Genomic DNA, 14,498 nt, shown 5'->3' on the forward strand with positions numbered 1-14,498 from the left:
GAAGGTTATAAATACTTTTGAGTAAACTTTATACGGAGTAATGAAAATTTATGAAATTTACAAGTTTAAAAAGTGAAAGCTAAACAAAGCATATTAAGCTTTTAATTGGTCAATAAAATTACATAAATTGTCTTAGAATATTTTTGTAAGGTAAACAAAAATAATACATTGTTGAATTTTCTTTTAAATCGAAAGCCACAGTAAGTAAGGAAGGGCGTAGTTTGGTAGTATTCGAACATTTCATTTGTGAAGGTCAGTGGTGGTGAAATATTTTGAAGTGTTGGTAAAGCTTTATGCCAAGGAAACCAACATTCATTATGCGACGAAAGCGTGGAGTAATTGAAATGTTTTATTTCAAGACCGGAATATGCTTTTGTAGAACCCCTAGAGGGGATCTAGTGACTGATGCCCAGAGTATACAGAAAATATTTCCAAAGTGGAATGGAACAAAGCGGCGGCGGTCGAAGGATTGCCGGCTGAGCTATTTAAATACGGTGGCGAAGAAGAGATAAGGAGCAAGCATCATCTTCTTTGTAGAATATGGTCCGACGAAGACGCCAACTCCTAAACATCGTATATAAGGTTCTATCGAGCGTATTGTGTGAAAGCGACTCCCTATCGTGCAACTTCTTCAGTCTACTCCTGGAGAAAATAACCCGAGCTGTAGAACTTAATCGAGATGGTACAATTTTCTACAAGAGTGTACAACTGCTGGCGTATGACGATGAGATTTGGCCATAAATACCTCGCCGTTAGTTTTGCTTTCTAAAGGTTGGATAATAAAGCGATAGTGAACGAAGGCAAGACGAAATAGATTCTGCGAAAGATTTATGGTCTTCTGCACGTTGGCCATGGCGAATATCGCACTCGATGAAATGATGAGCAGTATGAGATATACGATGACATTGAAATAGTTCAGCTAATTAAGAGACAGCGGCTACGCTGGCTAGGTCATGTTGTCCGAATGGAAGAAAACATTCCAGCTCTGAGAGTATTCGACAAAATACCCGCCGACTCAAGCGGAGCAAAAGGAGAAGGACCTGGCAATGATTGGAATCTCTACTTGGCGCCATGTTGCGAAGAGGAATAGTGACTGGCGCGCTGTTGTTAACTCGTCTATAACTGCGTAAGCGGTTTCTACGCCATTAAAGAAGAAGCAGAACATTAAGATTATAGCCATATTTGCTCACTTGATAACAAAAGGCAAATCTGAGATATTAAATAGTATGTACCTGTAAAGGTGCGTTTATTAACAATTTTGCGAAAAATCTATATTCAGTATATCCACCGCATGCCGCGATTTGAAATTTGAAAATATTGGTAATAGAAACTTTCAATTTATACATGGAAAGTGTTATTTCTTTTTTCAGTTTGAGCATCATTCCTATTATTATTCTTTCAGTTAAAAATGTGAATTACAGGCATGATACCAAAATCCTTTTTTATTTGCTTTTAAACCCCTTCCCTTGTGGGACATATTTTTTTAAAATTAAATGCTAATGTTTCCTCCATTTCCCCAAATTGGGAAGCACGCGAAATTGTTTTACTTCTTTACCTGAACGTAAGCTTTCCTTAGTTAGCATTTATGTTTTTTTAATCATGCGGGTTTAAACATATTTCGATTCAGTACTTAGAGAAAACTTCAAAACGGGTATAATGAATAGCTAATACTGTCTAGGTACTTTTGCCCCTCAATTAGTTATCCAAACATGATAAATGACGTCATTCTTCCCCTTGACAATAGCTGATATAAAAACAATCACTGACCGAGTTGAGTACAGATAAATAAATAAATGCCGAAATCAGCTTTGCTTTCTCATTCTTTTTGCCATTATATTCCCCTTTATTCTTACGAGTCTTTCAGCCAAAGTTTCTAATATCATTATCTATGGCTTCTATGCAAGTCTCTTTTAGCCGCTATAGTAAAATACTATATACCACATACGATTACTACATACGACTTCATCTTGGAAAGACTTACACCTAAACAGCGTTTACAAATCATTCAACTTTATTAGGAAAATTTCCATTCCGAAAAGAATGTGTTTCGCTTCGCTCAACTTATAGTCAATATAATCGGCCTACTGACCGTATTATACGCAGCACCATCTCCCATCTTGACACCCAGCATTCATTATTAGATAATATTCAACCGAAGAGGCTACGTCCAGTACGCAGTAAAGATAATATAGCAGCCGTAGCTGAGAGTGTACACGAAGACTGTGGAGAGTCGATTCGGCGCCGTTCGCAGCAATTCGGACTGACGTAGGCAACGATTTGGTGCATTTTAAGTCGAGAACTTAAACTGAAAATGTACAAAATACAGCTGGTGTAAGAACTGAAGTCGCTTGACCTTACCAAGCGGCATCGTTTCGGTTTATGAGCTCTTGAAAAGTTCCAAGTTCCGACGTTTCCGAGCCAAATTTTGCTCAGCGATGAGGCTTATTTCTGACTAAATGGGTATGTAAACAAGCAAGTTTGCCGCCTTAGGGACGAAAAGTACCCTGAAGAGGTTTAAGAGTTGTCATTTCATTCAGAAAAAACAACGGCTTGATGTGGTTTGAGGGCCGGTAAAACCATCGATTCTTATTTCTTCAAAAATGATGCCGGTGAGAATGTTAAGGTCAATGGCGACCGTTATCGAGCCATAATAAACGACTATTTGATGCTGAAATTGAAGTTCGTGAATTCGGCGCTATTTGGTTTCAACAAGACGGTGCCACTCTTGAAACATCCCCTTAATCATTGCATTTAGTGAGAGAACACTTCGGTGAGCAGATAGTTTCACGTTTTGGGCCGGTCGATTGGCCACCAAGATCGTGTGATATCACACCGTTTAACTTTTTCCTGTGGAGATGTGTAAAGTCTAAGCGGACAAACCCCTTTCAATTTGGGCTTTGAAGCAAAATATTCGCCAGTTACCATTTGTAATGCTCGAACGATTCATCGAGACTTGAACTCAACGGATGGATCATCTGAGATGTAGTCGCGGTCGACATTTGAAAAAGATAGTCTTCTAAAAATAAATGATAAAGAATGTTCTTTGTAATGATAATAATTTTTCTCCATTAGATTTGAAGATCGGTTCCCTTTATATTTTTAAAATTTCTTTCAAATATATTCTCCAGTATAATTTAATAATATCAACATTTGTGCAATCAGCCCGCACATTTTGGAAATATTTAGTTAAAAATGTATAAAAAACATAGAGCTGAAGTTAATAAAAGCTATATAAAAAGTCAAAAGAGTCAAAGCATAGAATTTGTGTTTCTTATAAAAGCCCTTTAGGGTTCGTCAATATTTCGAAGTAGTAGAAAATATGATCCGCTCGCTTTGAATATCTGAAATACAAAAATAAATTATTGACATTAACTAAGTAGTTTTAAGGAAGCGATATATAAATAATTAACAGCATATTTTTGTTGGCTTTTCTAGCTAATAACAAATCTATCTTGCAAATTTCTTTTAATTTTTGTAGACTGTGATCAGAATATATAGTAATCTGTATAAAAGAAATTTAAATCTGGTTGCACTGAAGCTATCATACCCTTTAAAATACAATAGTTTCCTTAAAGAACTTGCTTTTGACCTGTCAGTTTTTATGGCAGTTGTATGCTATAATGATTGGACCTGAACAATTTCTGCGGCGGTTGAACCGTTGTCTTGGATAATAATCCATGCAAAATTTATCGAACTCATCTCTTCAATCGAAAAAGCCATTCATAGAAGCATTTGATTCCGATCGTTCAGTTTGTATGACAGTTAATTGTTAAAGTGAACCGATATTTGCAGTACCGACAAATGAACAGTTTCTTGAGAAAAGGACGTGTTTACAATTTTATATCGATATTTAAAAAAACTAAGGGACTAGTTAACATATGTATATACTGGCAGACAGCTCGTTATGCTGACTATTTATATATACATTTTATGGAGTCTCCGACGTTTCCTTTTGGTAGTTACAAAAAAAACTTAACTTAAACCGAATAGAGTATGGTGCATAAAAACGGAGGCTGTGAATTTGTCCTCGCTGTACCAGTAAGCATTGTAAGCCGTGTAACAGAATTTGTGAAAAAACTGACTGTTAACTACTTACGCCCATCAATGTAGCCAAGGACATTACTGTGAACCAGGATATTTGGAAATAGAATTCTTTATTTGAGCGCATGATGATTATTTTCAATGTCTTCTTGAAGGCATCTGTTTCGTGGTACCACTCACAGCTATAACAAGCTAACGGAACCTTTTCTAGCTGAAAACATATAAACATCTTTTCGGTTGGTCTATATTGTGGGTACTAAACGATTACCTCGTTGGCCAGGAACTGTCCGTTGACGTAGTGCATGCAATCACATGATGTAGCCGCACATAAATACATTAACATGCGAATCAAAGTAATTTTATTTGATTTCTGCAATAAATATGTAGATGGATTATACATTAAAGAATTGTCAAGTTTAAGATCACTTACCAAGCCAAAGTTCATCTCGAAGAGTACAAATGCGTAAATTGCCAGACCGTGAAGAAACTGGGAGAGACAAATGTGTCTAAAAAGCTGATTGACCTCGCTGATAAACCTAAAAATCCATTGCAAAATGTTGCTACAGAGTATAATATTGTAGTTTTGTTCACATAACGGTTGTATGTAACACCTAAAACTAAGCGAGATAGATATAGGGTTATATATTATATAAAATGATCAGCATGACGAGAAAAGTTGAAATCCCGTACGCCTGTCCGTCCGCCCGTACAAGCTGTAACTTGAGTAAAAATTGAGATATCTTGATGAAACTTGGTATGCGGGATTCTTGGTAAAAAAAAAATTTCGAGTTCGTAGATGGTGAATTTTCCAAACAACCATCCTGCAATCTTTTCTAGGCCGCTTTAGTAAAAATCATAAGTATTTTCCTCTCACCCTGATCCGTCTGTCAGCTCTTTCGAATATTTCATTGTTTATCGACCCGCTTTCATGGTTTTTAGCTATATCCGCAACTTATCTGACCGCGAAGACCTTTGTCAGGAAGATACTGTAATAATCCGACTGAAAGATCGTTAGAGATCTTGCTATTTTAGTGTGACTTGAAACCTCTTCTCTCAGTTACAGCGTAAGTCTATGTGGACTGTCCCACCGCTTATCGAGATGGCAGGTTGGGTACTTTTTCTGGTGCAGGCGTTGGAGCTCCCTTTACGCAGAAAACAGCGATTCGCTGAGTCCACTCCAAATGTTTTCTCTATGATATTTTGCTGACAGCTTTCCACCTGACCAACGCAAAGTAAAGCAAGATTAACTTGACTACCGCTGTTGGCACAAGGGGGGTCATGCCTAGAGGGACGTAACTGGATTTTTTTTCACCTTTCCCACATTGAGTTTCCGATCCAATTTTCTGTCCAAAACTACTCCAAGATATTTGGTATGATTCTTGGTATTTAACTCTACCCCGTTGAGTCACAGATAATTCCATAACAGGGTTTTACGTTACGTGTTGTATGACCTTTTCAAATAGTATCATTCCCGGACTAAAGGGATTTACCAGTAGGATAGCCGATATTGCCCTTTGGCGTATGACTTTTATAACGGTACTAATTGCAATATCATCTGCATAATCTATCAGTTTTGGTGCTCTTCCTACGAATTTTCCTAGAAGCTCATGTGCCGCAAGTAGCTATAACAGAGGCGACAGTACACATCATTATTTGCTCTATCCTGACTAATAATAATGGTACGGAGCCACTATTAAATATTACGTTCATATCAAGAAGGACATCCAGGATGGCCTCGAGCTCCTTTCATATTTAAGGTTGACGAATTAAGTGTAAACCCAGTGATTCCACTTTTTCTATACACTCCGATTTATGCAGTGCCGGTATGCTGTGGTTTTTATAAAGATATATCAATATATAGTGATCAGGGTGACGAGTAGAGTTGAAATCTGGATGTCTGTCTGTCCGTCCGTCTGTCCATCTGTCCGTCCGTTCGTGCAAGCTGTAACTTGAGTAAAAATTGAGATATCAAGATGAAACTTGGTACACGTATTTCTTGGCTCTATGAGAAGGTGGATGGAGTCATGTGTAGAAGTTCACGCAAGTGAGGAAAGTTCTCTGATCGCCATTCACTTGGGAGTGGCCAGAAACGATTCTTTTACACATGGCTCAAGCAGCACACTACTTCCGGTCTTTGACCAAGTATCCTCTGGGTAGCCTAAGAACATCCGTTCGAAGGCGAGCTAAAGTGAGAAGGCGAAACATTCCCTACAAGGGTTGTGCGCTGGGTTTGGGACCCGCCACATAAAAAACACCCCCAGTGAAGAGCTACAACCAGCCTCGGATGAGAGACCCCCCTTTTGATGACGACCATGGCAAACGAAATAAGGACTACGAATTGAGGGCATGCACCTGGAATGTCCGGTCCCTTAATTGGGAAGGTGCCGCTGCCCAGCTGGTTGATGTCCTCGTAAAGACAAAGGCTGACATCACCGCCGTCCAAGAAATGCGATGGACGGGACAAGGACAGAGACGAGTAGGTCCTTGTGACATTTACTACAGTGGCCATATAAAGGAGCGCAAGTTTGGTGTAGGATTCGTGGTGGGAGAGAGACTCCGTCGCCGAGTACTATCATTCACTGCGGTGAATGAACGTCTAGCCACAATCCGCATCAAAGCGAGGTTCTTCAACATATCGCTGAATTGCGCCCACGCCCCGACGGAAGAGAAGGACGATGTGACCAAAGATGCCTTTTATGAGTGCTTGGAACGCACTTATGAGAGATGCCCCCGCCACGATGTCAAAATCGTGCTTGGCGACTTTAACGCCAGGGTGGGCAAAGAAGGTATATTTGGCACTACGGTCGGTAAATTCAGCCTCCACGACGAAACATCCCCAAATGGGTTGAGGCTGATTGACTTCGCCGGGGCCCGAAATATGGTTATCTGTAGTACTAGATTCCAGCATAAGAAGATTCATCAAGCTACCTGGCTGTCTCCGGATCGAAAAACTACCAACCAGATCGATCATGTTGTGATAGACGGAAGACACGTCTCCAGTGTTTTAGATGTGCGTGCGCTCCGAGGTCCTAACATCGACTCGGACCACTATCTTGTTGCAGCTAAGATTCGCACCCGCCTCTGTGCAGCAAAAAACGCGCGCCACCAAACACAAGGAAGGTTCGACGTCGAGAAGCTGCAATCACAACAGACAGCCGAACGATTTTCTACTCGGCTTGCACTCCTGCTCTCTGAGAGCACTCGTCAACAACTCGGTATAAGGGAACTGTGGGACGGCATTTCAAACTCCTTACGTACAGCTGCAACCGAAACCATTGGTTTTCGGAAAGTGCAAAAGAACAGCTGGTACGACGAAGAGTGCCGTGTCGCAGCGGAGAGAAAACAGGCTGCCTACCTCGCAACGTTACGATCGACCACTACACGTGCGGGATGGGATAGATACCGAGAGTTGAAGAGGGAAGCGAGACGCATTTGTAGACAGAAGAAGAAAGAGGCTGAAATGCGTGAGTACGAAGAGCTTGATAAGCTGGCCGACAGGGGTAATGCTCGAAAATTCTACGAAAAAATGCGGCGGCTTACAGAAGGTTTCAAGACCGGAGCATACTCTTGTAGAACCCCCGAAGGTGATCTAGTAACCGATGCACAGAGCATACTCAGATTATGGAGGGAACACTTCTCCAGCCTGCTGATTGGCAGTGAACGCACAACACCAGGAGAAGGAGAACCCGATTCCCCAATCGATGACGATGGAGCAGAAGTTCCGTTACCCGACCATGAAGAAGTTCGAATAGCAATTGCCCGCCTGAAGAACAACAAAGCGGCAGGGGCCGACGGATTGCCGGCCGAGCTATTCAAATATGGCGGCGAAGAACTAATAGGGAGCATGCATCAGCTTCTTTGCAAAATATGGTCGGACGAAAGCATGCCCAACGATTGGAATTTAAGTGTGCTATGCCCAATCCATAAAAAAGGAGACCCCACAATCTGCGCCAACTACCGTGGGATTAGCCTCCTCAACATCGCATATAAGGTTCTATCGAGCGTATTGTGTGAAAGATTAAAGCCCACCGTCAACAAACTGATTGGACCTTATCAGTGTGGCTTTAGACCTGGAAAATCAACAACCGACCAGATATTCACCATGCGCCAAATCTTGGAAAAGACCCGTGAAAGGAGAATCGACACACACCACCTCTTCGTCGATTTCAAAGCTGCTTTCGACAGCACGAAAAGGAGCTGCCCCTATGCCGCGATGTCTGAATTTGGTATCCCCGCAAAACTAATACGGCTGTGTAAACTGACGTTGAGTAACACCAAAAGCTCCGTCAGGATCGGGAAGGACCTCTCTGCTTTTGGAGAAAATAGTTCGAGCCGCAGAACTAAATAGAGAAGGTACCATCTTCTATAAGAGTGTACAGCTGTTGGCGTATGCCGATGATATTGATATCATCGGCCTCAACACCCGCGCCGTTAGTTCTGCTTTCTCCAGGCTGGACAAGGAAGCACAGAAAATGGGTCTGGCAGTGAACGAGGGCAAGACGAAATATCTCTTGTCATCAAACAAACAGTCGTCGCATTCGCGACTTGGCTCTCACGTCACTGTTGACAGTCATAACTTTGAAGTCGTAGATAATTTCGTCTATCTTGGAACCAGCGTAAACACCACCAACAACGTCAGCCTAGAAATCCAACGCAGGATAACTCTTGCCAACAGGTGCTACTTCGGACTGAGTAGGCAATTGAGAAGCAAAGTCCTCTCTCGACAAACAAAAACCAAACTCTATAAGTCACTCATAATTCCCGTCCTGCTGTATGGTGCAGAGTCTTGGACGATGTCAACAACGGATGAGTCGACGTTGCGAGCTTTCGAGAGAAAAGTTCTGCGAAAGATTTATGGTCCTTTGCGCGTTAGCCACGGCGAATACCGCATTCGATGGAACGATGAGCTGTACGAGATATACGACGACATCGACATAGTTCAGCGAATTAAAAGACAGCGGCTACGCTGGCTAGGTCATGTTGTCCGGATGGACGAAAACACTCCAGCTCTGAAAATATTCGACGCGGTACCCACCGGGGGAAGCAGAGGAAGAGGAAGACCTCCACTCCGTTGGAAGGACCAAGTGGAGAAGGACCTGGCTTCGCTTGGAATATTCAATTGGCGCCACGTAGCGAAAAGAAGAAACGACTGGCGCGCTGTTGTTAACTCGGCTATAATCGCGTCAGCGGTTTCTACGCCAATTAAGAAGAAGAATGAAGATGAGAAGGTTAAGTTCGAAGATGGGCAAAATCGGCCCACTGCCACGCCCACAAAATGGCGGAAACCGAAAACCTATAAAATGTCATAACTAAGCCATAAATAAAGATATTAAAGTGAAATTTGGCACAAAGGATCGCATTAGAATGGGGCATGTTTAGACGTAATTTTTTTGGAAAAGGTGGGCGTGGCCCCGCCCCCTACTAAGTTTTTTGTACATATCTCGAAAACTACTATAGCTATGTCAACCAAACTCTACAGAGTCGTTTCGTTCAGGCATTTGCATATACAGTTCAAAAATGGAAGAAGTTGGATAATAACCACGCCCACCTCCCATACAAAGGTTATGTTGAAAATCACTAAAAGTGCGTTAACCGACTAACAAAAAACGTCAGAAACACTAAGTTTTACGGAAGGAATGGTAGAGGGAAGCTGCATCCAGGCTTTTTTTTTTAATTTAAAATGGGCGTGGCGTCGCCCACTTATGGACCAAAAACCATATCTCAGGAACTACTAGACCGATTTCAATGAAAATCGGTATATAATATTTTATTAACACCCTGATGATATGTACAAAATATGGTTGAAATCGATTCACAACCACGCCTTCTTCCAATATAACGCTATTTTGAATTCCATCTGATGCCTTTTCTGTATAATACGAGTATATACATTAGGAACCAATGATGATAGCGGAATAAAACTTTACAAAAATACGGTATTTGAAAAATATGTAAATGACGTATTATGAAATCTCGATTATCACTTTACCATGCGAGAGTATAAAATGTTCGGTGACACCCGAACTTAGCGCTTCCTTACTTGTTTAACATGGTAAGTACATACGGATACTATATATGATCACAGGCTCATATACCCAGCCAAACTAATTGTTGCTTATGCAATTTACAGTTAAGTGAACAAAACAAATAGCCTTAAAAAAATATTTATCTTTAAATCATACTCAAGAGTGCGTTGATGTTGTACTATAAAGTATCGCAAATATTCCACACGTTGCGGTTTTGGAACCAGAGGCGACGTGGATCTCTCCAACAGTAGACATAACACTTGGACCAATGCACAGGAATGCTTACAAAGCACCATGAAGGAACCCTGGAAGCTAATGGCACCTGTAAAATATTTTATCCAAAACAAAGGATTGCTACCGATCTGCACCCACATACATATGTAAACATGGGTATGACTTACTCATGCCGGCGACCAGGATCGAGCAAGCACCGAAAAACATGTCCAATGCGTAATACGGAGAGGCCATTCCCTTGTGCAGAAACATCGGATGGCCAGGGAAAGCTGTTTAAAGTAAGACCTATATATTATTGAATCGAATTATTTAGTTGTATGAAGATAATATTCACATACGCAGAATATATACATAATTTGGTGTCCCTTGCAAGTGATTGTATAAGTTTTTGAAGAATGCAGAAAAGAAATAGTTGGACATAATGCAGATGCAGGATCCTAAAGAGAATAGAAGCTGTCCCCTCGTCTGTTTCCAATTGATTTCCATAATTGCATTAATATCCTTCTTCAGAGTGGCTTTAATTGGCATACCTAGCAAAAAATTCTACGTTTGTATAGGGTCTCTTCAAGAGACATCACTACTAGATTCTTACCTGTTTGAAAGATTTCGATTCTCTGCAGTAGTTCATGTCTTTCAGCTTTCTGCAGCAGCTTATGAAATCTATGCTGAGTGAACAGCATGTAAGCCATTTTAATTAGGCCGGTCGTCGTTTGCAGCGCTGTGGTAGAAGTCTCAAAGTTAAGTCATTTATAAGTTTTTATTGAAAATGAAACGTCGACAAACAATATTTTGTGCTTCGTCACTTCGTAAAATGCTACAGAATTATAAAATTTAATTTCGAGCTTCAAATGCCAAATAGAAAAGACCCGGAAGCCCAGAAAAGCCGTAACTTACTCAGAGACCGCTTCCTCTTAGCAAAATTAGTTTCGGATTTGTTTCAGAAGTTGATCCTAACAGCGATCTCACTTGAATAGCTTCTAACGCCGGCCTATTGTGTTACCTAAAACTCTTATAAAATAGATCATAAGGCCCTTACAAATCAACAAAGCGCTTTGAGCCTATCAAAAATTTGTTGAGGTGGCTATTGTCAGTTTCGGTTATTTTTCTGGTTCACCTGCCGATATGTTTCATCCTTTGTATTGCAAAGGCGTGACAGTGAAGGACGAAGTGCCTGATTGTTTCCACCTCACCTTTTCCCCTGACAAGTTTTACAATTTGCGTCCGTTAAGATTTCTAGCCTTAATGCCTGAATGCCTATTGGACAATCTCCAATAAGAACTACTACTATTTGCGGCAAGATGAACTTTGCTAGATGTTCTTGTAGTTGCACAAGAGTGGGACGTCGACTGGCATCTGATAAGCGCTTGCAAGATATATTAGTCCAGTGCTAGAACGCAAGACGCTAATTGAGATCTAACTCGGTCCTATTCACTTGTGAGCGGATCAAGAGTACCCCTGTGGCTAGCTTGTTGGCTTTGTAATATCCAACGATACCGCTACGTTCAGGCACCCAAACTAATCTCATTATGAAATAGTTTGTTGCTATTTATATTAAGGACAAACAGTCTTTAACTAGCTTCGAACTCACAGTTAGCGAGCTCAGCGCTTGTGCCGCCGCGCTGCTGACGGCGTGAATGACTAGACTAAGCATCTTCCTAAAAAAAAACTGTAAAAGAGTACGTCTGCTGCCACTTTTATATTAGCTACTTTTGCCTGAAAAACACTAGGGTCTGGTGGCTCCTAACAGAAAACTCTCCTCTAACCTTTCATTCTAGATTCGACCATCCGTGAAAAATCTCACTGCGCTTCTTCTTCAGTGACTCCTTCTCAACTACATATTCCTCGTCGGTATGTGAGAAAGGAAAAAGCTTCCTTAAGTAGCCTCTAGAAAAAATTTCGGTATTGTAAGATAGTAAGACTTTATTTGGGAGGTCAGCATTGCTTGAAAGCGATTTTTTATATTTTTAGTAGCAGCGTGAAACTTTTTATAATGCACAAATTTTCTATTGAAATTGAATATAAAATTTTCCTTCAAAGTGCCACTTGCTAACTCTTCGTCTATTACCTGGAACGGTTCTATAATCAAAGAAATTAATTAACTAATTTATAAAAACTCGCACTAATTAAAAACTGGCCGAATTATTGAATCAAAAACGGAAGAGTTTTGTTTATAAATAAGGTAATTATTATATAAATATGTATACGGTGCTTTCCAAGGTAAACAGTACTTTTTGAATCTAGCGCCTCCTGTTGGCGCCATCTTTATGTCGACTGGTGCGTTAGTATCTGCTATCTTTATCGATAGTCCAGTGAGAATTTCATGATGTTCCATTCATCATTGGAAGTGAAGTTATTGCGTTTTAAATGTCAGTATGTTTGTGTTATCGGTGCGAAAATAAGCTTCGAACAAAGAGCCAACATTAAATTTTGTGTTAAAATTGGTAAAACTTTTACCGAAACGTTTCAATTGATGAAACAAGTTTATAGCGATGATTGCCTATCCCGTAGCAGAGTGCACGAGTGGTTTCAAAGTTTTCAAAGTGGTCGTGAGGACATAAATGACGATCCACATGTGGGCCAATCAAAATCCGTGATCACCGGAAATTCCATCGAAACTGTGCGTGAATTCATCAAAAATCAGTCTAAATTATCATGGAAATGGATTTGAACATCTCCAAAACATGGATTTTTCACATTTTGATCGAACATTTGGGCTTACGAAAGGTGCGTGCATGGTTTGTTCCGCACAAATTGACCGACGACCAAAAATTGCTCAGAATTCAACATTCGAAAGACGATTATTTGACCAAAAATCAGATTTTAAACATTAACCACTCTACGGATTCACTTGATATGGCACCGTGCGTCTTTTTCCTTTTCGGAAAAATGCATTTGCGCATGAAAGGAAAGCGTTATGCAGACGTAGAGGCCATTCAAAAAGGCTTGCATCGGCATACTGGCGGCCATACCGGCCCACGAGCTAAAACACTCGTTCGAAATGCTTTTGTACCGTGCAAAAAGCTGTATTGAAGCAAAAGGAGACTATTTTGAATAAAATGAATTGATTTTGCCGCAAAACCCTTTGTTCTGTTTTATTTTTTTAAAGTCCTGTTTACTTTGAAATGCAGCTTGTATATCAAGTGATTTCTACTTACCTCAGCTATCAATGGTATATCGCCTTGTGCTTGTTTTATCATTAACCAGTGCGGATATAAAGCAATACAACTTGCAATTATGATCAGAATATTGATGCTGGCAAAGAGAAAATTAATTATTTGTTATGATATTTATATAAAATTAGTAGCCCGAATATGCATACATAAGTTACATAAATATTTGAAAAAGCGTATCCCAATTTTGAAACCACGGGAAAATAAAAAGATCCAATGAAACGAAATATTTTACGGAACGAAGTAAACCGTCAGAACCAAGCGTCGCTCCTGACCATTATAACTTAGAAGCTGTAGACTATTTCTAAAAACTTAGAGGTGACATAAGTACCGAAAACGTATACGAAACGACATGTAGAATACCTGCTAACTGAATAAGAATTACAAGAAAAGCAATGAAGTCAAAATGCGAATTTTGTGACGACCCTGACTTAACTTTACTACTTCTTTAGTTTTTCAAATTGTTACAGACTTGCGTCTACTGGGCTCAGGCACTCTCCTTAGAGATTACAGCGACAATCAGTAATCTCTTATTAACATTGACATTAAGGGATTATTTAAATATAATAAATTTAAATGAATATCTTTTGGCTCTCTGGATCAACTCACATTCTCCACCATTTTTTGAATTTCGTTTGAGCATTCAGGTTAATACCGATCATAAATGATACTCTCTTTAATTCTCTTATTCGCCAATGATTGCGAACTCTCAACTCCTTTATTTCAGTTATACTGTACATAGTCTGTAAGACTATTTTCTTAAACTTATAGTATAAGACGCACTTAGGTTCAACACTTTATCTTAACTGTTGAAAGAAATTGTGTGTTCTGCTATTTATATGTACATATTGGTAGTGGATAACGTTCAATACGCCTGTCGAGGTTTTCTAAACCAGAGCACAACAGTATGTAAAGAATTATATGGAAATTGTGCTCTTAATGTCGCTACAGAAATTGACAATATTTTATTAATATCAGGTAAAGTTTGATGGCATATAGTGGCACTATTGATTAATGTCCGTATATT

General features: G+C 40.0%; 1 protein-coding gene across 2 annotated transcripts; it reads right to left on the bottom strand.

Annotated features, from left to right (window-relative positions):
• Positions 1–91: 91 nt before the first annotated feature.
• Positions 92–14,259, bottom strand: LOC126763012 (odorant receptor 63a-like). Of its 2 annotated transcripts, XR_007667542.1 has the most exons (11): positions 14,081–14,259; positions 13,457–13,553; positions 10,894–11,032; positions 10,640–10,831; positions 10,469–10,570; positions 10,224–10,389; positions 4,472–4,577; positions 4,310–4,411; positions 4,097–4,252; positions 2,359–3,341; positions 112–2,305 (listed from the first exon to the last, which is right to left on the bottom strand). XR_007667542.1 is itself a non-coding variant. In XM_050480171.1 (10 exons), the coding sequence occupies exons 1-10, from the start codon at positions 14,209–14,211 to the stop codon at positions 3,285–3,287; spliced, it is 1,248 nt and encodes a 415-aa protein (XP_050336128.1). In that variant the 5' UTR covers positions 14,212–14,259; the 3' UTR covers positions 92–3,284. The 2 variants fall into 2 exon arrangements, 1 of the variants encoding a protein (XP_050336128.1); XM_050480171.1 differs by having other exon boundaries at positions 92–3,341.
• Between the last annotated feature and the right edge of the window lie 239 nt (positions 14,260–14,498).

Source organism: Bactrocera neohumeralis, chromosome 6, assembly GCF_024586455.1.
Source record: "Bactrocera neohumeralis isolate Rockhampton chromosome 6, APGP_CSIRO_Bneo_wtdbg2-racon-allhic-juicebox.fasta_v2, whole genome shotgun sequence".
In the NCBI taxonomy this organism is placed as follows: Eukaryota; Metazoa; Arthropoda; class Insecta; order Diptera; family Tephritidae; genus Bactrocera; species Bactrocera neohumeralis.